The 16,562-nt window shown below is 40.8% G+C and overlaps 1 protein-coding gene across 2 annotated transcripts; it reads left to right on the top strand.

Moving 5' to 3' along the window:
- The first annotated feature begins 118 nt into the window (after positions 1-118).
- On the top strand, positions 119-16,163 carry ZFP62 (ZFP62 zinc finger protein). Of its 2 annotated transcripts, XM_010846488.1 has the most exons (3): positions 119-173; positions 719-845; positions 12,297-16,163. In XM_010846488.1, exon 3 carries the CDS (start codon positions 12,410-12,412, stop codon positions 15,011-15,013), a length of 2,604 nt encoding a protein of 867 aa, XP_010844790.1. In that variant the 5' UTR covers positions 119-173; positions 719-845; positions 12,297-12,409; the 3' UTR covers positions 15,014-16,163. The 2 variants fall into 2 exon arrangements, with proteins under 2 accessions (XP_010844790.1, XP_010844789.1); XM_010846487.1 differs by lacking the exon at positions 719-845 and having other exon boundaries at positions 120-173.
- The last annotated feature ends 399 nt before the right edge of the window (positions 16,164-16,562 follow it).

Here is a 16,562-nt window from a genome sequence, read left to right on the forward strand (position 1 = left end):
TCGCAGAGTGCCACTGGTCACGTGCCAGCAAAAAAGGCGCTATCATCGAGTCAGTCCTCCAGCCTCGTAGAGAGGACTCGGAAGTGCCCCAGAGCGGGCCTGGGTTTTTCCGGCCGGGCCGTCCGCGCTTTTGTCCCGCCGGCGGCCGGGCTCCCGCGGCGCCGCCACAACCAGTACGTGAGTCCGAGGCCGCCCGCGCTCCCGCCCTCGGCCCTAGCTTGCCACGCCCTTGCCTTCTTGGCCGGGTCTCGGCTATTCCTCGGATCTTGGGAGGGGTCGGGGAGGAAGCGCGCCCTCTCCCTACACACACCTTAGGAAGCGCATTGGGGAAGTAGAGGGGAGGGAAGACCTCGGGTCGGCCTAGAGGTGTAGGGTCCACCCCTGGAACATACCGGGTTCCTTGTGGGCCCCAACTTCGGCTGTCCGAGCGGGCCAGGGCTGGGTTGGGGCTGCCAGGTGTGTGGAGAAGGGCTGGGGCCCCCATACCCGTGTTTCTCAGCTCTTCGCTGCTGTCTCGGGCGAAAGGGGAACCCAGAAAATCAGTGCTTTAAAGAAAGCCCCCAGTTCTGCGCCCGTGGCAGTTAAGTTTGTCCCTGGGATTTGAGCGTGAATACGAGCTTTGGAAGGATCCCGAGGGGTCATGTTATTTGACCTCCCCGCCCCACACCTTTTTTGTTTTGTTTGGTGGGGCCGTTATGTTGAGAGACTACTGCCGCAGGTGTTGATCGAATCGCTGGGAGGCGCTGCCTGGCCTTCGCCCTAGGAGAGTTCACTTTCTGTACAGACGAGAGATCCGGGAAGAGGCTGTTTGTCGCTGACTCTCACAATGAGAGGGAATTGACTAGGTAGGGAGAAATAGGTCGAGGAGGCTTCTAGGGAATCCAGGCGTGGGGATGTGAAAGAGGAATGGAAGGCTGGGGCTGGCTGTGCTGCTCCAAGACGTTTGGATTAGGAGGCCACAGGAGTGTTTCCTTTTTGAAAGCAGGAGGATATTTCCTTAAATAAGTTTTTGACTATGTAATGTATTCATATGGTTCAGATATTAAAAATGTGAAAAGATATCAATGAAAAGATCTCCCTCTGTTCAGCCATCTTTCTAGGCCCAATCCCTTTAGAAAACCAACCACATTTGATAGATAATTTGAGTGTATCCAGTTTCTTTATGCAAACATATTGGCAAATTTGAATGTACTTAGTCCCTCCTTTTTTCACACAGGTGGTAAGGTACTGTTCAAAATTCTGCACCTTGCTTCTTTTACTTAATCTGTGTTAGAGGTCATCAGAACACAAAGCTTTTTTTTTTTCTTTCTTTCTTTCTTTAAATACAGCACTGCAGTATAGGAGTGGCATGGCCATTGTTTGAATGTTTTTGTTGTTGTTCAGTCACTCACTCTTGTCTGACTCTTTGTGACCCCATGGACTGCAGCACGCCAGGCTTCCCTATCCTTCACCATCTCTGGAGCATGCTCAAACTTATGGCCATTGAATCAGTGATGCCATCCAACCATCTCATCCTCTGTCATCCTCTTCTCCTCCTGCCTTCAATCTTCCCCAGCATCAGGGTCTTTTTTAATGAGTTGGCTCTTTCCATCAGGTGGCCAAAGTATTAGAGCTTCAGCATCAGTCCTTCCAATGAATATTCAGGACTGATTTCCTTTAGGATTGACTGGTTTGATCTCCTCGCAGTGCAAGGGATTCTTAAGAGTTTTCTTCAACACCACGGTTCAAAAGTAGCAGTTCTTCTGCATTCAGCCTTCATGATCCAACTCTCACATCCACACATGACTACTGGGAAAACCATAGCTTTGACTAGACGTACCTTCGTAAGCAAAGTAATGTCTCTGCTTTTTAGTATGCTGTCTAGGTTTCTCATAGTTTTTCTTCCAAGGAGCAATCATCTTTTAATTTCATGGCTGCAGTCACCATCTGCAGTGATTTTGGAGCCCCCCAAAATGAAGTGCGTCACTGTTTCTATTGTTTTCCCATCTATTTGCCATGAAGTGATGGGACTGGATGCCATGATCTTTGTTTTTTGAATGTTGAGTTTTAAGCCAGCTTTTTCACTCTCCTCTTTAACTTTCATCAAGAGACTCTTTAGTTCCTCTTTACTTTCTGCCATAAGGGTGGTGTCATCTGCATATCTGAGATTATTGGTATGTTTCCCAGCAATCTTGATTCCAGCTTCTGGTTTATCTAGTCCAGTATTTCACATGATGTACTCTGCATAAAGTTAAATAAACAGGGTGACAATATACAGCCTTGACATATTCCTTTCCCATTTTTGAACCAGTCCTTTGTTCCATGTCCGGTTCTAACTTGCTTCTTGACCTGCATACAGAATTCTCAGGAGCCAGGTCAGGTGGTCTGCTTTTCCCATCTCTTGAAGAATTTTCCACAGTTTGTTGTGATCCACACAGTCAAAGGCTTTAGCATAGTCAAAGGCACATAGCATAGTGAAGCAGAAGTAGATGTTTTTCTGGAATTCCCTTTTTCTATGATCTAATAGATGTTGGCAGTTTGATCTCTGGTTCCTCTGCCTTTTTTAAATCGAGCTTGAACATCCGGAAATTCTCAGTTCACTCACTGTTGAAGTCTAACTTTGAGAATTTTGAACATTACTTTGCTAGCATGTGAAATGAGTGCAGTTGTGCGGTAGTTTGAACATTCTTTGTCATTGTCTTTCTTTGGGATTGGAATGAAAACTGACCTTTTCCAGTCCTGTGGCTTTGGATGTTTTGGATGTACCATCATTTTATAAGATCTAGTAAGGCCATTTGGGTTGTTTCCAGTTTCTTTGTTAACTTCAAACTACGGAACACCCAGTGACTTTGTCCCAGGGCATATCTGAGCAAGAATTTTTAAAGAAGGGATTGACATGTCATACAGTGTTTGAAGAACAAATTAAACCAAGTAGCTTTTCTCTCCTGATACTTGTGTTTATGATACTTAGCCTTACAGTAGCCCAAACAACTGTCTATTAATGACACTCTTCAAGCCAGTCTTGCCCCTTTAGCTTCAGAAAATCTCTCAGTCCCCCTTTCAAAGTCTCCTTTGCTTACCTTATTCCTTAGGATGACTAGGATTTTCTTCCCCATTACTAGGTATGAGAATGATCTATTTCATTTTTTACTTTAAGGAAATAATCACCCTTAATCATAAGGATTAAGCAGTAGAACCAACTTTTGTTAACCATTTACAATTCCAATACTTACAAACTAAATGCAATAACTAAAGCAGAAACCATACTTTCTTCCCATCTGCATAACACTTTTCTCACACACTCCTTAGTCTCATCTTTCATTTGTGCTATCCTTTCACTTCTTCTGAGACTGTAAGCATTTTGTGCTCATATTCGCTCTTATTTTCTCTTTTTCTTTCTTTTTTTGGTCACTTTCAAGTCCAGTATAATATCCAACAACTTAAGACACAGAATCTAGATGGTAGATTGATTTGTGGAATATGGTTGGTACTCTGAAAATCCTCAGTAGCTGCAGATGTGTTGTACCTGTTGCTTGTTGAAGTCTGTTGTTAAGGCAGGAATTTTCAGCCAGAGTAAGCCACAATTCCTCTCTTCTGAGTTGTCTAATCTCTTGAGAAGTGGTTCCTGACTTTACTGGGCAGGGATAGCAAAAATTAAGGACAGATTCTTACTCTCTGCATGAGCTTTTCCAGGCATTGGTGGTAGAACATGAATAATGTGAAGCACAGAAGTGCCCAGATGTTGTGGGTCCTATGTAATTTAGAAGGAGTGGATGTCTTACTATTGCTTAAACTTTTAACTTATATAAGTAGGCTATATGGATAGAACTAGTTTTCTCTCTGTTGAGAACTGATTAGAGAGGAGTTCCCTTTTAGCCTTGAGAACTTTTAAGAAATTAAACCCATCTGGCCCTCTTTCTGTGTAGGAATTGTGATTTTGAAGTGATTCCTTTCTTATGTCATAGGGGACACATGAGCTAGCCATCACATCAGTATTGATTGGATTATAATAATCTTCCAGACTCTAGTACTCAGTTCTCTCTCCTCCTCAATCCATTCTCCCATTGTAACTAGAATGAGTAATCTTTCTTTTAATTTTATATTATGAAAAAGTGTAAACATAATAGGAAAGTAGAATAGTATAATGAACTTGGTATATCCATCATTCAGATTCAACAATTATTAGGATTCTGCTATATTTTTTTCCTTTTTCCCATTTTATTTTTCTTTGTTGAAGTATTTTAAAGGAAATTCTAGACATTATGGCATTTCACCTAGCATAGTCTTTAAAAAAAAAAAAACACTTCAAATGTAGCCAAAATGCCATTATCTCACACCATCCTAAATTAATTCTGATTCCTTGATTTTGTCTAGCAGGAATTGGCAGACTTCTGGATCTCTGATCTGTTTTTATATGGTCTGCAAGCAGAGAATGGTTTTTACATTTTAAAAGAAATGCTTAAAAGCAAGCCAAAAAGAAAAACAAGTGATAGAATTGTATGTGCCCCACAAAGCCTAAAATGTTTCCTATCTAGCCCCTTTAACCTCCTGATTTGATAGAATAAGTGATCTTCCAAAATGCATATCTGAGTTTTCCACTCCACCTAAAACTCCTCTGAATCAAGCCTGGACTCCTTAGTATGATGGGCAGACCCTGCTGCAGCCCTTATTTTTGCCCACCTATCCAGTTGTGCCTGCCATCGTGTGTTCCATACGTCCAGGGCATGGTGAACACCAACCCTTTGCATCTGCTCTTCTGTCTGCTGGAACTAGCCCTTTCTTCCTGAAGCTTTTCTTAGTTCTTTGAAGCAGAGTATGTCCCTTCCCCTTCTTCCCTCATCCATGCTTTTTGTCTGCCATTATTATCATATGTTGGTTATATTCCTGCTAGACTCTTCTACTAGTTTGCAAGTCTCCTAGTACTATCATTATGTTTTTGAGCTTTTCTGCTTGTGTTTTTGACTGACCTTTTCTTAGTCATCAATTTTCTTTAGTCAATTCATAATATGAATTCCATTGCCGACCATCTGCTTTCAGTGAAGATGCACATGTATATTGCCCTGTTTTGATTTCAGTCATTAAGAGGACTGGGTGGACTACATCAGATGATAGGAAAATCTGCTTCTCCCCAAACAGAGGAGGTTAAGCAGGGCTAGAACAGGGAGACTCCTGGAGTCTGCCTAGGCCAGAGGTGTAAACAGTGAAGTACTTACAATTTCACACAGACCAGGCCAGGCCACAGCCAATCAAACAAGGAATCCCAGAGGACATGAAGGGAATTGAGAATTAGCCTATCAGAGGGGAAAGGGTCCAACCATCTGGGCCAAGGATTCTAAGTGTGGTGTCAGCAAGGGGTGAATTAGTATGGCCCCAGCAAGTTGCTCCAGCTGGTGAGATGCAGAAGGCTTCAAGCACCACACTGCTGCTGCTGCTGCTTCACTTCAGTCGTGTCCAACTCTGTGCGACCCCATAGTCGGCAGCCCACCAGGCTCTCCCGTCCCTGGGATTCTCCAGGCAAGAACACTGGAGTGGGTTGCCATTTCCTTCTCCAATGCATGGAAGTGAAAAGTGAAAGTGAAGTCGCTCAGTCGTGTCCGACTCTTAGTGACCCCGTGGACTGCAGCCCACCAGGCTCCTCCATCCATGGGATTTTCCAGGCAAGAGTACTGGAGTGGGGTGTCATTGCCTTCTCCACAAGTACCACACTAGATAGCCTTTAAACACTTATTGGGGAGGGCTCACATGTGCATTTTACAAAATTCTTGATAGTGTTGGAAGAAAAATTGCACAGGGTTAAGAATGAAGGTAGGGAGACTCTGGCAGAAGTTTGGAAGGGAATTTAGGAGGGCTTAAACTAAATTCTTGGCAGTGGGAATGGAGTTGGGGTTGAAAACTGTATAGGTGGTCTTAAATGGTCTTTTGGATGTGGAGTGGTGAGGGAAAGGGGAGAGCCCACTTCTGATTTATTCAGAAGAAAAGACAGGTGGATGTGAGACTATAATTGAAGAAGGGGTCTGGGCCAGAGATGAGGCTCTGCAAGACAGCTTATAGGAGCCACACATATAGATGGGACTGCCTAGGAAGATTATGTAGAGTCAGAAGAGGAAAGGTTTCAGATGGAACAGGGGGCCAGAACATCCAAGGGTCAGCAAACTCAGGAGTCAGCACCTGGCCCTGAAGAAGCTAATGCAGCATGGCCTGAGTGGAATAAATCAGACTGAATAGATGTGGCATGTGGGGAGATGGGACTTGAAGACCACTTTTTCAATATGCAACTGTGGACAGGAGGCAGGATGGCAAAAGCAGTATCTGAAGGGGAAGGAATAGTTGAGACAATTTTAAATTTACACTTTAACATTTTTTTCATTGGGAAGATCCCCTGGAGAAGAAATGGCAACCCAATCCAGTATTCTTACCTGGAAAAATTCCATAGACAGAGGAGCCTGGCAGCTGTTGTCCGTGGAGTCACAAAGAGTCGGACATGAGTGAGCACACACACACACAAACTTTTTATTGGGAATAATTTCCAATATACAGAAAATTTTCAATAATAATGCAGCAGAAACAACATTTTAAATCAGCTGTATTCCAATAAAAATTTTTAAAAGATAAAGAATAAAAAATAAATCCTAATAATTATCACGTATTTTTAATATAAATTTAAAACATTAAAAAACAGTGAAAAAAAAACCCTTTATTCATTCACCTGTGGTTAACTTTTTACTTCATTTTACCTTCTTTCTCTTACTGTTTCATGCATATCTATCTATTTTTCTAAACCATTTGAGGGTAACATACACATCATGGCCCTTTATCCGTAACACTTCAGTGTGTATTTATAGGGATATTCTCTTGCATAACTACATTGCAGTTGTCAGCTTCAGTAAACTTAAAGTTATTAATGACTTTTGCCTGACTTACCATACATATTCCAGTTCCATCTGTTGACACAGTTATTTTTTATAACAGCTTTACCTGCAGTACAGACCCAGTTGCTAGCACGTACTGAATTTCGTGGTCACATCTCTTCAGCCTGCTTTAATGTGAAGCATTTCTGTAGCTTTTGTATTTTATGACAATGATACTTTTGAAAAATATAAATACTTTTTAGTAGAATGTTCTTTTTTGGGATTTATTTGATCTGCCTGATATTTATTTTTCAGTTCAGGTAATACATTCTGTAGGTGATGTGTCCTTCTCAGGGTGTCACTTCTAGAGTCACATGATGTTTATCTGCCCCCATTGGTGATACTAATTTAAGATGACCAGCCAAGCCATGGTTTAATCTCTTCACTATGTGATTACTGTTTTTTCCTTTGCAGTCTGTGAAGGAGTATTTTAAGACCTTGCATATATACTGCTTCTCGTGAGAATTCCCCTAGACTTAGAATCCCTTGATAATTCTCCCCTGATCCAGTCTTTACTCTGATAGTTGCAGAATGCTGATTTTTTTTTTTCTTCCAACTCTATTCCCTCCACATTTACCAACCAGCCCTGGCATTCTCCTCTAAACAGGAGGCCTCCCTTTCTCCCATTTGTACCTGTATGAACTCATGTAATTCTATTTACAGTGGTTTATAATTCTTGATGTAATTGCTATGAAGCGTAAATTCAGTGTTGAAGCTGGCTCTTGTGGTCTTGTCATATGCCCACATCATCTTTTTGTCATTGTTGAGCATTTTTTTATTTGCTGTCATAACGATGTCTCAGCTCATCTTATACCTATCCTGGCCCCAGCCTGGAATCCTCCAGGTTCATTTTAGTAGATAATGGTAGTAGAGTCCAAGAACAAGGTGCTGTATTGTGCTCATTAACTCAGATATTTTTGATTCTTAGCTTTTCAGCAAACAAAACTAGCGAATATATGTACATTTACACACATATACATACAAATATTGTAGAAAGAAATGGCAACCCACTCCAGTATCCTTGCCTGGAAAATCCCATGGGCAGAAGAACCTGGTGGGCTACAGTCCATGGGGTCTCAAGAGTCAGATATGACTTATTGACTACACCACCACCACCACATACAAATATACATACATGTGAATGTACATTTATATAATGTGCACATTTGTATATAATTTAGAAATCATAAGTTCACAGTAATACCTCTGATTTGTCCCCACAGGGTCTTTCTTGTCTTCTCCTATTCCATATTATTATGTTCCTTCTTCCTCTAGGAGAGCTCTGGCTCCCAACTAAATCAACACATTTACTCAGTCTAGTAATAGATCTAAAACTGTTTCTGAATTGCTTTGCCTATAACACTACAGGAAACAAACCTTCCCAAACTAGTTAAGTTGTTTGCAGCTCTTTCCCACTGCTCACTCCAGCCTTCCCCAAACTGAGAGTATGTATTACAAAGTTACATATTATGTACCCAAGTGACATGGGTTAGTTCTTCCTTTTTTTTTGTTTCGGTCTTATATTTACCATATTCATGTAAAACACAAATGAGTTCATTGGTTCCCATTCACTTTATAGTTTAATGGCTTTCCCCCTTTCCCAGTCTTATTGATGTCATTTTATTTTTTGAATCTGCAAAACATTATCATGCTTCCATGAGTAAAAGCTATACAGAAAGCTGTAATCAGAGTGTTTCTTTCCCCTCTCTGTTCTGTGCTATTCCCCGACTCTATACCTTATAGGAAACAGCCTTCACTGTTTTGTGGATTTTCTCATTACTAAAAAGATAACAGTTATATGCTTGTTATTTTTTATTTTCCTTCTTACGTAAGATGTAGCATATATGCTCTCTTTTGCTTTACAGCATATCCTGGAAATTGCTCCCTAACAATTTATAGAAATGTTCCTCTTCTTTTTAGTACTCCATTGTGTATATGTGCCATATACACCAGTTTTCTATGCTTGGACATGTAGATGATTTTCTAGATTTTGTAATTAAAAATAATGCTACAATGAATAACTTTGTGCACATATGCTTCTGTATTGTTGGAAGTGTATCTTCAGTGTAAATTCCTAGATGGGATTTCTGGATTGGAGTATAATGCATACATAGTTGTGTAGGTATTGGCAAATTTCCTTCAACAGAGGTTATGCCAATTTGCATTCTCAGTAATGTATGAGACTATCTCCACAGCCTCACCCAAAGAGTATATTTTTAAGCTTTTGAATATTTGCCAATCTAACATGTGAGAAAGGGGATCTTAGTATAGTTCTCATTTGCATTTCTCTTATTATGAGTGAAATTGAAAACATGTTTAAGGACCACTTTAGTATTTCTTTATATGAATTGTTTGTTCATGTTCTTTACTCATTTTCTGCAGGATTTTTAGTCTCTTTAACTTTAAAACATTGTATATTAGAGATATTAGCCTTTATATATAATATATGTTACAGATATTTTCTTCCACTTTGTCATTTATTTTTTTTGGTTTTGCTAATGGTATTTTTTGCCATGCAAGTTTACTTTTATTTCTATGTAATCAGCTTTGTTAGTCTTTTATTGCATCTGGGCCATAAAAAACTTCTTCTGTACTCAGGTTATAGAGGCATTCACCCATGTTTTCTTCTGGTGTCACTTTTTATTTTATTTTATTTTTTTTGGTGTCACTTTTTAATATTTAGAGTTCTGCTACATTTGGAGAGGGCTTCCCTGATAGCTCAGTTGGTGAAGAATCTGCCTACAACGCTGGAGACCCTAGTTTGATTCCTGGGTCAGAAAGATCGTCTGGAGAAGGGATCGGCTACCCACTCCAGTATTCTTGGGCTTCCCTTGTGGCTTAGCTGGTAAAGAATCTGCGTGCAATGCAGGAGACCTGGGTTTGATCCCTGGGTTGAGAAGATCCCCTGGAAGAGGGATAGGCTACCTACTCCAGTTTTCTGGCCTGGAGAATTCATGGACTGTATAGTCCATGGGGTCACAGAGAGTTGGACATGATTGAACAACTTTCACTTCACTTCACTTACATTTGGAGTTTATTCCTGTGAATGATGTAAAGAATGGATCTACTTCCAACACTATTAAAGAGACCATTTTGCTTCATTAATTTGAAATACGACCTTTATCGTATACTTGATTCTGTGTATAATTGGAACTATTCTGGATTTTTATCCTATTCTGTTTTTTTATATACCAGTACCACACTGTTTGGGCTTCCCTGTTTGGCTGTTTGGTTCAGACAGTAGAGAATCCATCTGCAATGCAGCAGACCCAGGTTTGATCCCTTGGTCAGGAAGATCTCCTGGAGAAGGGAATGGCTACCCACTCCAGTATCCTTGCCTAGAGAATTCTGTGGACAGAAGAGCTTGGTGGGCTACGGTCCATGGGCTTGCAAAGAGTCAGACACAACTGAGCAACTGACACTTTCACTTTTCACCACACTATTTTAGTTATAACAGCCTTTGGAATATTTAAATAGTATGAGTAGTTCTCCTGCCTTACCGTTTTTCTTTTTCTCTTTTTCCACTCTGACAAATTTTGTATTTCCCTGGCAATTTCAGGGGATTTGATTTTGTGTTGTAGCAAGTTGAACATCTTTCTCTTCTCAGAGCTGAGGATGAGTAGAGATGGAGGGGCCCAGATCAAAGGGAATGGGTGGAGCAGGGTCCCTCATGTGATAGGAGCAGGATTCAGAGCACAGATAAAAGGTGTGTTGCTATTGATGGTCTGGATTTCCAGTGACCACTCAGTAGCCCTCACATTTTAAACGGCATGACTGCTCTGCCCAAGGTTGTAAAGAAAGGGAGCATGGAATTAGGGTTGTGCCACCATTCTTCAGTGACTTCTAATGATCTCTTACCTGATATTACTTAATAGTCATTTTGTGGAGCCTTCTCAGATGAACTACCTTTTCATCTTCATTTTTTTAAACGTCTACCAAGTGATTCTTTATTTTAGCTTCCTGGTGATATTCTGAGTTCCTAGCTCCTCCTGTTCTATAAATGTTAATTCAGAGTACATTATTCACTCCTGTAAGCATAAATTGGATCATGAGTGCAGGTGTTTATATGTGTCCACTCCAGAGTATATATCTTACTTTTCTTTTATTGCCTCTGTTTCCTTATCACATGTTCAACATAGAGTTTCTAAGTAGAATTACAGAGTACTGACCAAGGTGGGGGTCTGATACCCAGGTAAGAGGGAGGTCTTAATTTTAACTAGGTCTAATTACAAATGTCTAATTGTCTAAGGTTGGGAGACAACTAAGTTAGAACTGTTGCTTCTGTTCTCAAGAGTCAGTCTTCTAGCAGGTGCGTGCTGACAGAATGCCAGCTGTGTGTAGAGTGCCTTCACGGGAATAGGGAGTCATTGCCTGGGCCTTAAAAGCTGCTTTGAGAAGGAGTTTGTCTTTCCTGAGTCCTGTGGTTTATCCCCAGGTTCCAACCCTGACCCAATAACCTGATCTTGATTAAATAAGGAATTAGGTGCTATAGCATATAGCACGTGACTGGCAATTAACCAAGTGACTGGCAGTGTTCTCCATACCTTATATATGTTATTTAATACATCAGTTCTATTGCCCTCATTTTACAGATGAGGAAACTGGCATAAAGAGCTTAAGTAGCTTTTTTGGGGCTCATACAGCTAGGTATTTATGCCTAGGCAGTATCATTTCCTTTGCTTGACAGTTTGTATTTTAGCTTCTGATCTTTGATATGCTCTGACTGCAGTTAGCCTGTTCATAAAGTGGGAATGAATGAATCTGCCTGGCAAGCCAGAGTGTGTTCTTCCATGTAGAGTTCTTCCCTGACTAAACTACTCTACAGGGTCAATGTTTTCTTGGAGAGGAAATCCAGGAGGCTATACCAACAACAGGCATCTGCAGCTTGTTTTCTTTCTCATCTCTGACATGACTGTCCTCATGATTTCATAACCAACTCCCCATTACCTCCACTCATGTACTGATTTCTCCTTTAGTTTTGCCAACCCTCTGCTGATTATGACTTCTTAGCTTTTGTCTTGTTAATCTTTCTGTCTCCTGTTCTTCAGAGACTCTTTCGACCCTCTGTTTGATTTTCAGAGACTAGGTGGCATTTTTCAACAAATGGTCAGTGTTGCCCTTGATTCTGTGTATCACTCCAATCCATTTCAACTTGCCATCATGCTAAGCTATTATGCAGGAATAGAAAACATCTCTGTTCCATTGGCAACCCAGGGCTCTAGCATTTTAACATTACTCCACAGGGGCAGAAATGTCGGCATGTCCATGATTGTATCCCTAGCAGTTAAAAATGGTACCTGTCACACCATATGTGGTCAGTAAACATTTGTGGAATAAATGAGTGAATTTGGATATTAATTCCTTCAGTTTTTCTAAAGTGAAGGTATCATTTTCATTTTCTTGGTTTAGTGTCACATTTGAAGACGAGGGGCACTGAGGATGAGGAATCAACTGAAAAGTATGAAAATATTCGAAATGCAGAATCTGTGTGGCCAAAAGTGGAAGGTCTTCACAAGGATCATATGCAGGAGTCTAAGGTTGGTGAAACTTGTGATTGGGATAGCAAGGTAGAAAATCAGATGGACAAGCCTGAGGGAAAAAGAATGAAGGAAGACAAAAGTGGCTTCAGGGAAAAGATTGGCAAAGCCAGGAATACAGCAAATATAAAGACAGAACAGGAAGATGAGGCATCTGAGAAAAGCTTACATCTGAGCTCAAAATATGTTACACACCAGACTGTCCCTATAGAACAGAAAAACAGTGAACAAGTCAAATGTGTGGAGAGCATTAATGGAAACTCTCATCCCAGTCTACAGCAAAAAGCCAGTGCTGTTAAGAAATCACATAAATGTGATGACTGTGGGAAATCCTTCAAATATAATTCCCGACTTGTTCAACATAAAATTATGCACACTGGTGAAAAACGCTATGAGTGCGATGACTGTGGAGGGACTTTCCGGAGCAGCTCAAGCCTTCGAGTCCACAAGAGGATCCATACTGGGGAGAAGCCGTACAAGTGTGAGGAATGTGGGAAAGCCTACATGTCCTATTCCAGCCTTATAAACCACAAAAGCACCCATTCTGGAGAAAAGAACTGTAAGTGTGATGAGTGTGGAAAATCCTTCAATTATAGCTCAGTTTTGGATCAGCATAAGAGAATTCACACTGGGGAGAAGCCCTATGAGTGTGGTGAGTGTGGGAAGGCCTTCAGGAACAGCTCTGGCCTTAGAGTCCACAAAAGGATCCACACAGGTGAGAAGCCCTATGAATGTGACATCTGTGGGAAAACCTTCAGTAATAGCTCTGGCCTTAGAGTCCACAAAAGGATTCATACAGGGGAGAAACCCTATGAATGTGATGAGTGTGGGAAGGCCTTCATTACCTGCAGAACACTTCTAAATCATAAAAGCATCCACTTTGGAGATAAACCTTATAAATGTGATGAATGTGAAAAATCATTTAATTATAGTTCTCTCCTCATTCAACATAAAGTTATCCACACTGGAGAGAAACCTTATGAATGTGATGAATGTGGGAAGGCTTTCAGGAACAGTTCAGGCCTTATTGTGCATAAAAGGATCCACACAGGAGAGAAACCTTACAAATGTGATGTCTGTGGCAAAGCATTCAGCTATAGCTCAGGCCTGGCAGTCCATAAAAGCATTCACCCTGGGAAGAAAGCCCATGAATGTAAGGAGTGTGGAAAATCATTCAGCTATAACTCACTTCTTCTTCAACACAGAACAATTCACACTGGAGAGAGACCTTATGTATGTGATGTCTGTGGAAAAACTTTCAGAAACAATTCAGGACTCAAAGTCCACAGGCGACTCCATACTGGGGAAAAACCATATAAGTGTGATGTGTGTGGAAAAGCCTATATCTCACGCTCTAGCCTTAAAAACCACAAAGGAATCCATCTTGGGGAGAAGCCCTATAAATGTAGTTATTGTGAAAAATCCTTCAATTACAGCTCTGCCCTTGAACAACATAAAAGGATTCATACAAGGGAGAAACCCTTTGGGTGTGATGAGTGTGGAAAAGCCTTCAGAAATAATTCAGGCCTTAAAGTCCATAAACGAATCCACACTGGGGAGAGACCTTACAAATGTGAAGAATGTGGGAAGGCCTACATCTCACTTTCAAGCCTTATAAATCATAAAAGTGTACACCCTGGGGAAAAGCCCTATAAGTGTGATGAGTGTGAGAAAGCCTTTATCACATACCGAACCCTTATAAATCACAAAAAAATTCATCTTGGGGAGAAGCCCTACAAATGCGATGTGTGTGAGAAATCTTTTAACTACACCTCACTTCTTTCTCAACACAGAAGGGTCCACACTAGAGAGAAACCTTATGAATGTGACAGATGTGAAAAGGTCTTCAGAAACAACTCGAGCCTTAAAGTGCATAAAAGAATTCATACTGGTGAGAAGCCCTATAAATGTGATGTGTGTGGAAAAGCCTACATCTCACACTCAAGCCTTATCAACCATAAAAGTACCCACCCTGGCAAGACCCCCTATACATGTGATGAATGTGGAAAAGCTTTTTTCTCAAACAGAACTCTTATAAGCCATAAAAGAGTCCATCTTGGGGAGAAACCCTTCAAATGTGTTGAATGTGGGAAGTCTTTCAGTTATAGCTCACTCCTTTCCCAACACAAGAGGATTCATACGGGGGAAAAACCCTATGTGTGTGATGGCTGTGGGAAGGCATTCAGGAACAGCTCAGGCCTCACAGTGCATAAAAGGATACACACAGGTGAGAAACCCTATGGATGTGATGAGTGTGGGAAAGCATACATCTCACACTCGAGTCTTATCAACCATAAAAGTGTCCATAGTGGGCAGCAGCCCTATAATTGTGAGTGTGGGAAATCCTTCAATTATAGATCAGTCCTTGACCAACACAAAAGGATCCACACTGGAAAGAAGCTATACCAATGTAACGAGTGCGGGAAGGCTTTCAATATCAGATCAAATCTCACCAAGCATAAAAGAATCCATACTGGAGGGGAATATTTAAGTGTGACAAATATGGGAAGTCATAGTGGCACATCACAGAAGAGAACTCATGAGGGAGGGAATGCTCTGGATGGGACCAGGATGAACATGTCTCTGTAGGAGGCAGAGTTTACCAAGTATCAGGGAACGCAAATGGAAGAAAAACTTTATAAGAGTATTTGAGGTCCTTGTTCATGGCTTATAATTTACTCAGTATAAATGAAACCATGAGTAATTTCTTTTCTCTGTGATTTTCAGTCATAGCCAGCAAGGAAGGTCCCAGTGTTGAAGTAGGTGAGCCCTTATGGAATATAAAATATTTAGTTCATCCTGGGAATAAAACCTATCAAAGTGATGGAGTATGAAAAAAGCCTTCAAAATAAGTAGACATTTCTGGACATAAGAAATACAGATGAGAAAAAGACTTCATTTAGAAGTCACATAGTCACCAACAGAAAGTTCATATATGGGTAAATTGTCTGAGTAGAAATGTAGGAAATTCAGGAATAGCTTTGAATTCCAGTTATCTGTTGGTCAGTGGACAAGATCCAAGAAGGACCTCCAATAGGCTAATTCAGGGAAAGGAAGCAGGCTTCAGGGAATATAAATTAATATAGTAGTGGTCATGAAGAATAACTTTGATATAACTGATTTGGGGGAGTGATGGCAACTTGTGAAAATTTGGATTTCATTGTAGGAAATGTAAAAAGTATAGACTTATAAATCTTACAGAAAATAGGAGAAAGTCACTCAAATAAATTCAAGTTGAATGGACTATACTGTTGTAATGTTGTGATATACACTATTGAATGGATGAAACCTAAAAATTTTTCAAATAAACACCCTTAATGAATCATGAATGTGTGATAAGTGAAAATATCACACACACATTATGCTACAAATGAAGGGTTCTACCATGGACAGAAATTTAGCACATTTAATAACTAATGGAACACATCCTCAACATGCAGAAAGAATTGATTCAGGGATTCCTATGAATAGGAATTCTGAGCAGGAGGGCATTTTATTGCAGGACCTGAAAAGCTAAGTAGCTACCTGTTATTGGGGGATAGGAGAAAATTCCTGCTTCTTAACAATCCTGATAAATGTTTGATTGTTTGTGTTATTGTAAAGATTCCATGCACTACATGTGTTTATTGTCTGTTGTAAAATGTTATGAATTTCTGTTCAGGGCTCACTCTCAGCCATGAAGAGCCAGATAGTTGTGGCAAGGTAAGGTGAAACTCCAATAAAGGAATTCTTCAAAAGTAAACAGGCTGTGACATACTTTAGGTGGAAGAACACACAGAAAGCCATTTGTGTGTCTTGTCTTTGTGGGGTAAGTTATATCAGATGCAGGCCAAGGAGGGCAGCAGGGGACTCATCCCTCAGGGCTAGCAGCTCAGCTTTCATGAGAAATTATGTGGTACTTCCACCAGAAGTGAAGATTGGATTGATCCTCATACTGGGGCTGGATAATAACCACTAGGAGTGGACAGGTTGGGCGAATGGTCAGTCACAAAATAGACTGTACGTTAACTATATGTAAGACTGGAGACTTCCCAGATGGCACTGGTCGTAAAGAACCCACCTGCCAATGCAGGAGACATGGGTTTGATCCCTGGGAAGATCCCCTGGAGGAGGGCATGGCAACCCACTCCAGTATTCT

Source organism: Bison bison, unplaced genomic scaffold (assembly GCF_000754665.1).
Source record: "Bison bison bison isolate TAMUID 2011002044 unplaced genomic scaffold, Bison_UMD1.0 scf7180017864238, whole genome shotgun sequence".
Lineage (NCBI taxonomy): Eukaryota > Metazoa > Chordata > Mammalia > Artiodactyla > Bovidae > Bison > Bison bison.